The sequence below is a fragment of the Lepeophtheirus salmonis genome, chromosome 6, assembly GCF_016086655.4.
Source record: "Lepeophtheirus salmonis chromosome 6, UVic_Lsal_1.4, whole genome shotgun sequence".
Lineage (NCBI taxonomy): Eukaryota > Metazoa > Arthropoda > Copepoda > Siphonostomatoida > Caligidae > Lepeophtheirus > Lepeophtheirus salmonis.
In genome coordinates, this window is record NC_052136.2 from 2,255,887 (window position 1) to 2,271,942 (window position 16,056).

Sequence of the window (16,056 nt, forward strand, 5' to 3'; positions counted from 1 at the left end):
TTTTATTTGTTTGTCTCATTTTGACATCCAATAATTCCCTACTTTCCTTAATATTAGTTGAATAATGTTTTTAATTGTTATAAAACAATGTCACAGGAAAACACACTATTCAGAAATTCTTCAGGAAGATTTTTGTGTTCCGCATATTGGAGAAACATCTACAAAAATCTTTATTGTCATTAAATTTATCTTAAGTAACTTACGTCTATATGGACCCAAATTCTATTCAAACCCGATTCCAAGAAGAGTATCGACTCCAAGACTGAACTAGAGTTTGCTATCTATAGCTTTGCAAATAACAGAGGATCATTTATAAGACCAAAAATCTTCAACTCTGAGCTAGTTAATTATAAAATGTAATAATAAAATATAGGTTTTCGGTGAAAGTAATTCTTGCACTTCTCTTTGATTGATTTAGTGGCTAGGGTTAAGCTGGTAAAGTAAATATGATTTGATGATAGGGTTTAAAATTCCGGAAATTTTCAAAATGGAAAAGTTTTCATAGAATTATTAACAGAAAATTTCGGTAATTCATTGGAAATCAAACCTTTTAAGTCACGCAACCTACCAATTTGAAAATCCTTGATATTCCAGGAGCAAAGTTTCCAAATGTAAACTTTTCGGGAGGTTTATACCACTTTGCAAGCGTATTAATTGAACATGTATATTTCTTTTTCTTTCTGAACTGATCCGACATAGTATACTCACACTGTGAAGTACAATTTGAAAATCTTCTCTGGTTATTACTAACCTCATATCAATGCAAAAGATCAAATTTATAATGTAGAAAACTGTATTTAAGTAGTTAATTTTACTAGAAATTAATATCAATTTGTCTTATAATTTAACGCATTTTGTAGCTATTCTATTTCCATTTTAAGCTTTAAAAATAATTAAATGATGACAATTGAAGGATATAAAAATTAGAAACTATTGTGCATATTAAATAATGAAGTAATATTTGCACAATTTTTTATTTTGTAATAGGAGAAAATGAATTAAAATTAATCATTATCATATATATCAATACTATGTCCTTTTCTATGTTACACCTCTTTTATATAGCGCGCGTCCGGAGTATCTTGGTTATTTTTTTTTCTATTTATTTTCATTTTATGGCTGAATTGGCTTGAACTAAATGAAAGGGAAGAGGGAAATAATATGAGTGGACTCCATCAGAGCTAGTGGCGTAGTTTTCTTGAGGAGGTTGTTATCAACTGTTCAGCTGTTGTTGGGGGATTTATGCCTATATGTATATATTTGTCTGTTTAGTTTTTTCTTGATTTTCAAAGAATATATAAGTATAAGTATAGCATACAGCTGGGGTACACAACAGTTGACGTGAACTGACACAACACTTCAAGCAATTTATACTTATCGTGTTGCTGACAGCATGACGTAAAGCTGTTATTGTAATAATTTATAAATCTAATCAGCTAAGACAGTGGGAGTGTACACTGGAATTGAATTACTAATAGACTACTATTAGTAATAGACGTAATACTCATCTTAAATTACTTGAGTTCAAGGGCTTATATTAATATACCCTTTTATTAAATTGATTAAATCCATTTTCTTCGGGATTCATTATGTTTTCGTCCAAACCAAATTACTCGCAGTTGAAAACAAACTTAAAAATCTGTATGAATCGGTAACTATTATCTGCCATGTCAACTAATATTTGTTCCATTCATTAATACTAATATCTAATGCTTTATTATAATATTATATATTTCCTTATAATTTCAGACTCAAACTACTCCAAAAAAAGAAAACGGAGCTAGCGATGAAGAGCAGGGCAGAAATTGCAGATTTGATTGCAACTGGAAAAATTGATCGGGCCAAGATCCGTGTTGAGCACATCATTCGTGAGGATTACCTTGTTGAAGCCATGGAGCTTGTTGAATTATATTGTGATCTTTTACTTGCAAGGTTATATTGATAACATATCCATTTACATTCTGATATTTTATATTATATTTTGATATCCTTGACAACGTTTAAATCATGAATGTCACAATTCATTTGAATTGTGACAATAGATTCCTAAACTTCAATTTCATATTACCTTACAGAAAGTGCATTTACTTCAATTTAATAGAAATAACTAAAATATTAAGTTGCAATTATGAACTTTTCCAATCAAATAACTTTAGATCACTATAAAATTCCGATCTTAACACATTTGCTTATACGCTCCCATTGAATTTTGGGAATAGATTTGCATACTACATCTTCATATTCCCCTTCAGAAAATGTCCTTTACGACATTTAAGCAGAAATAAATAAAATATTAAAATACAATTATGAATTTTTCTAATTAAATAACTCTATACAACCATAAAGTCCCAATATTAACCCATTTGGCTATACTGCTTCCTTCGAATTTTGACAATAGATTGGCAAACTAAAACTTCATTTTCCTTTCAGAAAATGCCATTTACTAAAATTTATATAGAATAAACTAAAAAATAAGTCGTAATGATGAATTTTTCTAATCAAATAACTTAAAATTACTACTAAGTAACGATCTTAAACCATTTGAATATACTACTTTACCAAAATATAAGGACTCCATTGATATTTTGTCTCATGGCAATGTGTTTTTGAAGTAGACGCCACATATAAAATACATATTTTTCTCATTTGGTGAGAGACTATCCATGATTAAACAGAATGTACTCGTCAAGAAAGGCAAACCTTTTAAAAAAAAAAATTATTTGTCTTAAATGCATTCCATGGCAGTTACGAGACGAAATGAAACAATTTTCATTAATGTATTGTCTTACTTAAGACAAATATTTTATTTTCTTGACAAATATTATATTAAATGTGACGACATCAAAAAACTGATGGAATATATTTTAGTATAATGATTCACTTATAAGTTTATATTATGGATTTCATTTTATAAAAATGAAGCATTATTACCTTCAAAACAGTATGTAACTTACTCTATCACTTGGGATTATTTTGTCATGGTAGAACCATACAATATCTAATGGTAAATTGATTATAAGATCCGTCAAACCAAAGTTGTAGTTGTTATCCAATTTTTTAGTTGAAACACAGTAAAATCTATAAAATCACTGTTATCCTATTTCAACTAAATCATATCAAGGGTGGTGCAAGTCTTTTTGAGCATATTAAATAAATTTAGTGCTTTTTTTTTAAAATAAAAAACATGTATCAAATGTTTGTCTATTATCGATATTGTATTAATAATATTTTTTCTCACTAAGGTTTGGTCTATTACAATCATCGTCACAAGTAGACTGTGGATTAGTTGAAGCAGTTTCAAGTTTAATTTGGTCCGCTCCTCGTTTATCCTCTGACGTTCAGGAACTTACAACAATTGCCAAACAGCTTAGTTTAAAATATGGTGAGCCATTTGCACAAGTTTGTAGAGAAAACCGTGACGAAAACGTGTCTGAACGAATTATCCACAAACTAAGTGTTGAGGCTCCTCCTAAACTTACAGTCGAGAAATATTTAATTGAGATTGCCAAGTACTATGACGTAACTTATGAGCCAGATCCACAAGTTAGTATTTTCTAGAATATCATTTAATCTTTGGAAAAGGGTTCCCAAATTTTATGGTATCTATAATTGAGTTCGTTTTTTTAAGTGCAATTGTGTAATATTATGTAGTCCCAAGTTGTCCAAATATATTTTTTGTATTTTTCTTTGTTTTTTATATGAATCAAATGCTTACTTCCCACAACTAACAGGGTGTTGGTTAATTTATATATTTTTCATAATGCAATTATATTTCTAGCTATTGAAATATTAATATTTCATGTATTTTTTACCTTTGAAGTAGTGCTGTGTAAGTCCTTATTTAGGACTGAAGATTGCAATCCCGTCCAGTTCAGTCTTGAATATCAGTCCTAAAAACCTATACAGTTCAGTCCTTGATAACGTCTATCAACTTGATTTCTTTTTTTTAGAATCAGTTTTAGTAATGCCATTCTAAAGGACCGACGGTCCTAGGACTGGACTGGGCAGATTAAATGAGGACTGACACAGCCCCAGTGTTGTACGGTGTACAGTGTTATCTGAGTACTGACACATTTAAAACGGTACTATACTCAATTGGTATTTGAACCGGTTCTTGAAGAAGTGCCATTGTATCACAAAATATTAGACGTAACCCCTGAAACTTATTAACCCTTTTGTGAATGCTTCAAACCCGAAATTGTGATTTTTCCTAAAATGTCAACACGCTTTATTCGTAAACACCCCCCCAAAAAAAAAAAAAAGTCGCTTCCACTATTACATGCAAGCCATAAAATACAGTTAATAGAATAAAAATAGAACCATAAACTATCCACAATTCTATAATTAACTTCGAAGTACTCTATACTCTGTAGACAAGTAAAATACACGGCTAGGTACTTTTGCTTTAAACTAATTTGCCTCAAGACATTTCACCTTAAAATCATCTTGCCTCAAGTATATTTCGCATTAATACATAATTAAATGAGGTTTATAGCTTCCCTTTTGAATTTTCTAATCAAAATATGTAAAGTTTATTATTATAAAATGCATTAATGTTGTTTTCTGTAGAAATAATGAAGGAATTATGCCCCAAAATTCAAATGCATATATACTAACGAAATAAGTTCGAAGCAGGGACAAACTTGCTAATCGAATGAGTTTAATAACGAAAATAAACAAACACGACAACGATACGAATAAAAAAGAAGGGATAATCACTTCTACGTTATCAATTATTATTAGACAAGATGGATTATTCTTATTGGGAAATACTCATGGATTGACGAACAATCATAAGATGAGGCAATATACCTATTTAAAAATATACTTTTTTGAATTTAGATATGTTCCCGCATTTTTCCCATGTTCTGAGATGTGAAACGCTCGAAAATCATTTTTTTAAGGTATTTAAATATGCCCTTTATCCCACGTTATCGGTCTTCAATCGCAAATACCATTTTTGGGTAGTTTTTCGACAAAAAGTATAAATAAAAGACACGATTGAATGTAAAAAAAAAAACACACACACATAAACTAAAATAGGATTATGTTTGAATAATAATTTTTGTATATTTTATAATCTAATTATCAAGATTGCCCAAAACAATGTAGCTAAAGAAAAAAACTTAGGTGGAGGGATTGGAGTACTAAAAATGTATACCTTACATCTATCAATATTATTTTCTCTTAAATCTACACATTTTTTGGGAAGAAGCTATTAATATTTTGTAAAGGTTATAAGCTCACCTCAATTGGCTTATATTAAGATAATTTGTCTTATACTAATTTGAAAATCGGATTTGGGCCTTTTATATATTTTCTTGGACTTCTATTACTACAAACTTAAAATTTTGACAGGTAGTATTTGGATCAAGTTATTATCAAACTAATTTGCTACTTGCCGATGAGGCAGGGTATAGGACATATTTAGATACCTAAAAAAAGGTTTTTGAGCCTCTCACATCTTAGAGCATGGGGAAAAATATGGAAGCATCAAAATTCAAAAATAATTAATGAGTCAAGATTGTAATTCCATCATTAGTCCCACAGAAAACAACCATTTAATGCGTTTTATAGTAATACCCATTTTACATTTTGATTAATCTTGAGGCTAAGTATTTAAGGCAAAAGTAGCGGGCCTCAAATTACATAACTAATAATATATCAGTAATAAACTTAAAGCTACATTTTTATGGTCCCCAGGTAAGTCTGGACCCTGAACTTAACTTAATTGTGTCTATTTGGAGTAGAAGTAAAGGAGGGAGCTTTAATCAACTAGGATTAATAAAATTCCAATTTACTATTTTTGCTAACATCAATTTCATTTTAAAGAGAACTTTAAGCTTAAAAGTATATTTTAAGGCGTGGTATCTAATAGAATTTTGATTTTTAGAGAGTTAATCGATTAGCTACAATACATTTTTTGAGCCATTAAGTATTTACTAGATACTTGTTTTGTTTTGATTATCTAATAATAAGATTATACTTGAAAGTTCGACGGAGTAAGGCAATATCAATCCGATCAAATAGTACATAAGATTAAAGATTTGACGTAATATGAATATGATATAATCCCCCTTGATAGGTTTAGCTTTAATTCAGGTGAGGAGAGGGGGGGGATCCTAACAAAGGATCAGAATATTAATGCTGTAAAGGAGTTAAATGTAGCAGGTACAACTTTCTCTTAATTACAAATTGATGAAGGAAAGCAAATAAAATTACAACTGAAAGAGTTAAAGGTGTAATTAAAAAAAATATATATTTTCACAAATAAAAACAAGAAAACAAATTTCAAAATTGTCTTTTATAAAAATAAATGACCTCCTTCCCTTAACAATATTTTTAATTTATATTTTTAGCCTTAAAAGTGTTTGTACCGTAAAAATACTACTTTGAAGTGAGCAACCCATAGAGAAAGACAAATATGGAGGTGACGAGGATTTTAATTTACCGGTTGGCTTATTTAGGTGGACAGAGAATAAATATTATGATCTTGACAAGTTTAATACAGATGTTTAATTTGGTCTAGTAGTAGATAGTATGTTAAAATTCGACGTAAAAAACCCAGCCTATTAATTGATAACTGTTTCGGCAAAATACACTCTCTTAACCATACAGTTAACAGCTGAAACTAATGGAACAGTCAATCGTATACCTTTTCACCTCTATACTTTATTTCTTTATGGAGCAAACTTACAAAATCTGACATAGGGTAATAGCTCTTTTCCTTCAAAAAATATACTAATTTATAAAAGTATTTATATATATTTTAAGTAGGAAGGTAATAATAGGTCCAATCTGAAAAAATCTCATATGGGGGTTATTAATAAATATAGACAGGGGTGTCTGCAGGATTATATTTTTGGGAAGGGTTGGTTTTTATAATTTTTTTGAAAAAACAAAATCCAAAAATTACAATATTTTGGAGAAAAAAATTTGAGGAATTAAATTTTACTTAAATAAAATTGAAAAATATATTTTTTTGAAAAAAAATTCAAAACTCCGTAGTTCTTCTCAAAAAATTCAAAACTCCGTAGTTCTTCTCAAAAAAATTAAACTTTTTGGAATAAAATTTGATTTTTGAAATTTTTTTCCGAAAAATTTTTATTTTTTATGATTAGATATAGATTTTTAACGATTTTTTAATGAATTTCTTGTGTACATTTGTAAATCTTTGAAATTTTTTATTTTTTTTTATTTTTTCCATGAGATTTAATTTTTTGTAAACATCTGTGGATTTTTCACTTTTTTCCCCTAAAAAAATAATTTATTGTGACTAGATATAGTTTTTTATTTTTTATGATTAGAAATTTTTTTTTTAATGAATTCGAAAAAAAATTTTTTCGTGAAAGTTTTGGATTTTTCACTTTTTTCCCCTAAAAATAATTTATTGAAATTTTTTTGAAACAAAATGTAATATTTAAAATTTTCATCTTGAAAAGAAAATATATAATCGTATAGAAGCCCCTGTTGGCGCTTGTGTTTGTTTTATTTGGTTAAGAAAAGGTGGCGGCCAAAAATATAAGGATGTGCATGTGCTAACCTAAGCCTCGTTGTAGTTATATAATTATATGTTTATTTTTTTATGCGCAGGTTATGAAGCATGATGCAGAGCAGCAATTAATTGACATAGGGATTCCGAATCTTCCCTTCATTCCTGGTGGCGGCCTTGGTGGAGGAGGGTTTGACGCAAAAATTGGAGCTGTTGCAACTGCCCCTGCTGCGTCAATACCTTTTAACTATCCTCAGCCCTCTGTTAAAACCATACCTGCTGCTCGTGTCGATGATGAAATCCCACCTCCTTATTATCCCTCATCCAAAGAATTTGATTTTGACGATGATGATAAAAAGATGCCTTTTCCTGATTTGCCGGATATCCCCTCCGATTCTTCTCGTAAGTCGACTCCAGAATTAACTAATAAGGAAGATGAAATTGATTTGGATGACCTGACAAGAAGATTTGAAGAGTTGAAAAAAAGAAAATAAATTATACTAATATTTTCATACTTTATACTTAAAGGACTCCTCCTTTGCCTATTATTTCATTTTTGTTGAAGAGTTATATTTTCATTCGGAATATACAGTGTGCAAGTAGTTTTTTGTTACATTTAATACTTTTGTTCGTATCTCAGAGATGGATTAGTATATTCCACAAGAACGTCGTGTCAGATGCTACGACGTGCTAGTATCGCGGCTAAACCTCATGGGATTTGAAACGATGATTATGACTGAAAACATTATTAAATGTAAAAAAATCCCATCTCAAAGCTAAGTTTATATCATTTGTCAAAAAAAAAAGACAATTGTAGCTTCTCGGCTATCTGTGAGTTCGTTCGTTTTCACAAAAATGTAGAGGTAAAGGAATCAATATCTTTATTGGACAAGAAAAAAGGACCAAAATCAGTTGGTACCTGTTAGCAAATTATTCCCAAATATGGAATTATTATCCAACAATTGTTGAGAAGTTTTCTCAGCTTAGCAAGAGATAATTCAAACTCAACCTGTGAAGGTTCAGAACACTGATTACCAATCAGCGTTCTCAATGTTGATTGGTCAATAATCCCTGATTAGGAGGAAAGAAGCAGAAACATCGACAGGTGACCACAAAACATACTGCATATTTTTGTTTAAGCGGGGTAAACGCTTGTCTGATCTTGATAAGTTCAATGCATCTATTATGTTTGGATATTATGTTAAAACTCAGAGGAATAAAATTAGCCTAATAAATTGATGGCTATTTCAAGAGAAATACCAAATACTAAGGCATACCAAAAGTAACAGCTAAAGACAGTTTTCTTATATGGTATCAGAGTCAAAATATTTGACGGATGGGTGATGATATATTTCCAAATTTGATTTTGATAACTTTGACGACCTTTTTTCAGACCTTTATTAGAGAAAAAATACGTATATTATAAAATTAATTACCTCTGAGAGAGCAACGACGGACTTAACAGTATAAATGTATGATTTTACTATTACTAAGAATCAATTTATATCTCCTCCTGCAGATTGGGGATCTGGAGAGCAAGATAAAAAAATTACAGCCTTTTATATTAATAAAAGACTCTAATTTTTTTATTGTATAGTAACAATTTGCCTTCGTGGAAATTAAGACTTCTGAACTCTTAACTGATAAATTTTAAACTACTTGAAATGCTTTACTGGATTTTGTACCTAGTTTTTTGGTTTCCTGGAGTAATTTTAGTAGGTATCGTCTCGGTTTCAATCCCTCAAAGTAATGTTCCTGTTGTCAGGACAGATTTCTTTCTTTTGGTATCGGTATATTAAGGCTGAAAGGTTTGTTATCAACCCCTGAAAGTAAAATAGTCTTGACTACAACAACACTCGTACCTCTATTGTGACTCTGGAATATATATACTAGACTGTACCCAAATGATAAAAGTTGGGAATTGAGTATCATCGCATATTTTTTATTTTGCATTTTATTCCTGTAAACAAGAAAATAACCATCAACCTCCAAAAAAAAAAAGGATCCTTCATGGACGCTTTTTGATTTGAAAATCTGTACAATGTCGAAAAAAATTAAATTTTCATGTTGTTTCTCTAAAATTATTAATTTAAATCAAGTGACATGATTTTTATTTTTTTAAGTATTATAGATGAAGCATATATTTTCCAACAATATGCCAACAATCCATTTCTAACTTGCCTCATCGTATGAGTATTTTAGTTCCAAACATGCTGCCAATGAATAAATATTAAGTTTTTGGTACCCCGTATTACGCGCTTTTATTTTGATGTTTCTTCTCCTCCTTTTTATCACTAAAATCTCATTTTTGGGTAGCAAGTATGTAATATATTATTATCAAATATACTTTAGTTGTTGCGAACTAATACTGAATAAAATAAAAATCCTGTAACTGGATTCAAATAGATAATTTTAAGGAAACAACATTAAAATTTCATGTTTTTCGACATTTTACAAATCAAAATACCTACATGAAGAACTATTTCTTGGACGTTTGATGGTTCTATTCTTGTTTAGAGAAGTAAAATGCAAAAATGAAAAATATCAGGCAATGCCAAATTCCCAATTTTTGTCATTACGGTACACCCTAATATATACTCATGTCCGGTTTTACCCTGAATGTGTGGTGCCTTTTTTTTTCCTATTCCACATTTGAAATTCACTTCGAATTTTGTTCTTAAGAAAATTTATATTGAATCTTGGCATTTTTTTAGAAAAAACATAGGGAGTCCTTTTTATGTTTTTCTTTCTTTTCAAATACTCATTTTTTATAAAATATTTATCAATTTAAGACAAATCTACCCCTTGGAGGTTGTTGCTATTTTTATAATTGCTGGACCAAGACAAATTACCCGATTGTCCCTCCTAAAATCGAACCTGTCTGTACTTCGGATTAATATTTGTCTTCGAAGGACCGGTCCTGTAATATATTTTCAAGTAGAGGGATTATATTGTAGTGACGCCATGAGGGGATTACCAGATGGTGCCCCTATGGATCCGGTGGCACTGTTTTGAAGACGCACTTGTTCATGGAAGAAGCGTTGTTACTTCCTTTTTAAATGATAGCTTGCTTTTGTAGTTGATAAGACGTATTGATTTATCTTTGCAAATGATATTTTTTTTCTTTGTTTAGCAGAATTATTTTGTATATAATATGCATGTTTGCTTATCAGTTTGATAGCTATAGTCATTTTTTTTATCTAATCACATTATATTATATGTAAATTAATACCTAATGGCTAAGAGTAATGATTAGGCTTAGGATATCTGAGCGATCGTTCAATCACTCAAAAAAATTCTCACTTTGTATGTATATGTGAGGTAGCCAGATTCTGACAACAGCCTATTAGAGCAAAGGGAAATTCGGCCCAAAATTGACTGTTGAATAATTCCCGTTTCATTTATGTAGAATGTTGGACAAATAGTCAGTGATGGTCATTATGAAATTTATCCCTCTATGTTCTAACAAGACTGTTGAAGGTGTTGCTCACTTCAACTGTGCTCCCACCACTAATATGGACGTTAAAATGTCTTTTAGTATGTTTAAAACTTCCAATACTGATTGAAAGCAAAAGTTATCAAAAAAAAATCTTTTTAATATCTTGATTTGTCTAAATAATATAGCAAAATTTATCAATTAATTATGATAAATATACAGGGTAAGGCAGGAAAACAGGGACTGCTAATTACTGTTTATTTTCTCATTACTATGAGAAGGTTCAGTGATTATTTTTGGATATTTTGTTTCCGCTGTCCTTTTTATATGAATAAACTATACCAATCATTTAGTCGTTTCATCATCGTGAGCGAGCAATAAGCAAAAAGGCAGCGTATCTCAGATTTCCTAGATGCTGGAGTTGATGTGATGAAGATTACGGACATTGTTAAGTGTTCTAGGAGCCTGGTTTTTAAGTTGGCCAAGATCAAAAAAATGGAGAACACCTCTTTCAGGAAGAGAAGGGAATTATTTAAAGAGGGATACGAAGTTCTTGTAAAGTTTAAAGAAAAATAAAACGGAGGATCCTACTAAGTCCATGAATCGCCTCGCAAAAAACTTCACTGTGCCTCCCAGGACGGCTCCCTCTCTCACACATGCCAAAAGTTCTACTCAAGTAACATGGCTCGATTCTGATCCAAAGTGATATGATCCTCTTCCTCAACAGTTTTGAACCCACTGAATTTTTCTATATGGAGAACTTTGGAGAGGGAAGCCAACCGGACCTCACACCCAAATGCGGACTCACTGAAGTCCTCTATAGTGGCTGCACGGGGCATCTTGTCAAAGGAGTTTGTCATCAATTCCTGCATGGCCTTCAGGCGACGTGCATAGGATGTGACCATATTGAGTGAAATAAGTTTTTCAAAAACCTTTTATACATGTTTTGTTAACATTATTTTTTTTTGCCCATTATTGAAAATATAAAATTATTGATGTATTTCTAAATCCAACTCTCGAGTCCACGTTTTGCTGCCCTACCCAGTGTATCACTAATAAATTTACATTCATCATATAAAACTGAATTCTTTTTAAAATTACAAATTGCTCAATTTTGATATTGGGGTACTCATTTTTCAAATTTTAGCGCTCTTTTTCTGCTCATTTGGCTAAAAAACAGCCCAAAAATCCTACGTCTAGTAATAACGGAACGCTTTGAACTAACAATTCATTTGTTTTCTACAAAAAGCAGTTTATCTTTATGATTATTCCCATGCAAAAGGTGCTTATCATAGTATTTTTCCGATTTTAATTTGATGTTATCAGTGACATTTAAATGAAGATAAATTAAATATTATTAAGATTTTGTCATGAAATATTTTCTCGTAGTTATTTCATGTGGACTTGTCTTTCATTAATTGGAACATCAGGAAGGGTTGATATATTATTAAAATATATGTTGTTATTGTTGCTATTATCATATTTGTGCACTTTGCGAATTTTTTATAAGATTAACTCTAAAATTAGTAGCAAATTATAAGCATCCCCTTAAATTTGGTTGATTTTACACTAAATTCACGATCGAGTCTTTAATGATATTCAGAATTTAACGAAATATTTAGCAATAAAATTAAGAAATGAATGGGTAAACTGAAATACCTTTTCATACACGAACATTTCCTAGTCTGGTTATTTGCAAATGGTGTGTGATTTTATCGACGTTTTTTTAGTTAAACGATTTTATTACGCAACCAAACGACAGCAAAACCAAAAATAAACAAGTTTTGTTTTTATCCCATATCTAAAAGTGTCAAAATTTCGGAGCAACAAAAAGGGTGCTAGTCGTGAGAGGGTTGCAGAGACCCTTGGCATTTCCATCCGAACTGCCTACAATATCAAGCCCATTACATCCTCTTACAGCCAAGAAGAATAAAAACTTCTGCAGCCACAATATGACTGACTTCTGACCTGTCTCTATATCATCCTCCTGGATTTCGCAGTTTGGGGCGTCTTGGAGAAGAATGCTTACTGTAGCTCTCATCCAAATTTAGATCACTCTGAGCTGCCATCATGACGACGTGGTACACCATGGACACGGGCTTTATCGTGAAGACCTGCCAATATGTTTGCCGCCGCGTCAAAGCTGTTATTGCTTGTGAAGGAGAACATATTGAATAAAAATTATATATTTGAAATTTAATTTTAGAATTTATTCTCCAAAACATTTCATTTTTTTGTGGACAAGTCTGGATTTTTGAAATTTTTTTTCAAACAATTTAATTGTTTGTTAATAGCTATAGATTTTTGAATTTTTCTACAGAAAATTTAATACTTGAAATTTTTTTCTAACAAATTTAATATTTTGTCAATAGCTTTTAGATTTTTGTGTCTTCTTTATGGACAGTGGGTTGTGTCCTACGCAGCTAATTTGACTATGGTGTTTCTCCGGCTAGCGCAATTAACTTAAAGCCAAGGATTTAATATTTGAATTTTTTTTACAAAAAATTGAATTTTTTGTCAATAGCTATAGATTTTTAAAATTTGTTACGGAAAAATTTAATATTCGAAATATTTTTCCAAAACTTTTTATATTTGAGATATTTTTCCAAAAAATTTTTATCTTTTATATTTAATTTTACAAATTTTTTTCGAAAAAATTAATTTTTTGTGATTAGTTCTAGATTTTTGAAATTTTTCTCCGAAAAAATTCAATATTTGAATTTTCTTTTTAATATTAAATTTTTCAGAATTTTTTTCAAAAATTAAAAAGGGACTATCGACGCCATTGTGATAATAGTAATAGTGAAAGCGAAACGACAACGGTTACAAGTCTAAAAACAGAATTAACAAACTATTTTAACGTCATGTTCAACTTAATATGTAAGTGTGACATACTCTAAAATTCTCATATATTTTTAAAAATTTGTCAACTTCTAATCAATATTATGAATTCCTCTAGTTCAGTTTTCATTTTTCAGTTTATATAAATCATAAAGTAATTAGAAGATATAAAAACGTAAGTAAAATTGACCAAATTTCTAGAGAAAAGTAACCTAACAGTGAGATCCCACCCTTGGAGCTATGATAAAAAAGCCAACACCACTTTGGGCATAGTGATACCCCTATGAATGAAAAATATGTTTCCAAAGGCTCATATTGGGCATTTTTTTTTTATTGTTGATCAAGTACTTGCAAGTGTATTTCAGATTTTTTTTAAAATCAAAATTGAGATCATAAGAATTATAAATATTCTAATTTTGACTTTATTTTTGGAATCATCACATTTCAAAAGAGTTAAATACCAAATTTCAAGGGGTTAGCTCTTTTGCATCAACAAAAATACAATCAAAAGTAGCGTCCGGTCAAAAGACATTAGAGTGACGTTAAAAAATTGGGTCGTAGACGAGTATCTATATCTTAGAAATGACTCAGAATTATGTGCTGAAATTTGGCACACTTAATTTACAGATGAATTTGAGTTTGTGTTCAAAAATCAAACAAATCTGAGAGGGTCAGGTTTTTTTATTTATTTCCGTTGATTTGACATGAAATTACCCCATAGAATGTTTGTTTGTTTGTCATAATTTGAAGTCAAGGTATGCCTATTGGTCTTGAATATATATATATATATGCATGAAACACAAACCTTGATTAATATTTTTCTGATACATAGCCCATATTAAATTGATTTATTCTATTCGGCTACAATTGGACTTATCGATGGCGACAAGCCTCTTAAAAAAGAGTTACATGTATTATGAATGAAGTTTGGATTCATGGCAGACCACTCCTCGTCGACAGAGGACCTCATGGCTTCAATCTTCGGTTCACAGATGCTACAAGCCCTCTTATCGATATTCGGCCAGAAAGTCAAGTCGAGCGGATTGACATCTGGACTGTATGGCGGCCACATTCTCTTGTTCCAGAAATCAATGTTATTAGTTAGGAAGGTCTGAGTAATTTTTGCAGTGTGAGCGGGGGCCCCATCTTCCCAATAGACAACGTTGCTGTATGGGGAATTTGGTTGAACCAAGGGGAGCAGGTTGGTCTTAAAAATGTCCATGTACATGGCTGCCGTGAGTTTGTAACCCTCCAGGAGCTATATCAGGTGTGCCACAATGCCGTTCGAGCCAACAATGTCTAGCACCATGGCTTATGCTGGATATTTGGTGGTGGTCATTGTTCAGAGGTCCTCATTGATTTCCTTGAAGCTGACATAACGTTCAATACGGTGATTGTCACCTCTGTTGGAGTGTGACCCGCACGAAGAAGTGTTGATGTATCAAGCCTTCAATCTCCCTGCCATGACATTTCTCGTTTGATTTCAAAAAATCAAAAAGCAGCAGGGGCTTTAGGGACATTTCTAGTTTTCTTAAAGTTTCAAATTTCAAGCTGGTATGTACTCTTCTTTTCTTTTCTTTTTTAATATGATGCACTGAGCTTTAGCTAGACACGGTCGTTACTAAACCTCGCTTGAAGTCACATTTATTATATATATATTCCGTTTTTCTTTTCTTTTTTAATATGAAGCACTAAGCTTGTGAAGCCTCATCTAAAGTCATATTTATTCTAAATGCATTCCCTTTTCTTTTTTAATATGATCAACTCACCTTAAAAAGGAGTCTCCTCAGACAATTAAACAAACATAGGCACCTTTCTTTACTAATGTAGATAGTGTGATTTCACGGTATTACATCACTAATACGAAAGTGTACACGATATTTTGTCGTCAGGTTATTTTTTGTTGTTGTTTTTCCCGCCCCTTATCAGTGTTTTCAAACTGGATTGGTTGTATTTGCATTAGCTCTTGTTTAGTTGTATACAAGTTCCAACAATGATTGAATAATAGTTCTATAGTTGGCGGCTACCAACTAATTGTGGGCCCTTTAAGGTATAAAAGAAAATAAAGGTTACGACAGGATGTGCTTTCATTTCCTTAAGCATTTGATTAACTTAATTATTGAATTTCATTAACACTCACTATATTCCACGCAATAATATTTAATCATTCTCTGTTTCATTAAATTATTTATATATTCAAATGTCCTTAAAATAACGAAAAGACAATTATAGTGAAAATGTAAAAATATAACATGAAATCAATTTATCTTTTGATTTTGAAGAATAA

General features: G+C 30.9%; 1 protein-coding gene across 1 annotated transcript; it reads left to right on the top strand.

Annotated features, from left to right (window-relative positions):
• Positions 1-1,191: 1,191 nt before the first annotated feature.
• On the top strand, positions 1,192-8,094 carry Ist1 (IST1-like protein). Its single transcript, XM_040714590.2, has 4 exons — positions 1,192-1,651; positions 1,750-1,932; positions 3,243-3,543; positions 7,594-8,094. Exons 1-4 carry the CDS (start codon positions 1,590-1,592, stop codon positions 7,984-7,986), a joined length of 939 nt encoding a protein of 312 aa, XP_040570524.1. The 5' UTR covers positions 1,192-1,589; the 3' UTR covers positions 7,987-8,094.
• Positions 8,095-16,056: the final 7,962 nt, after the last annotated feature.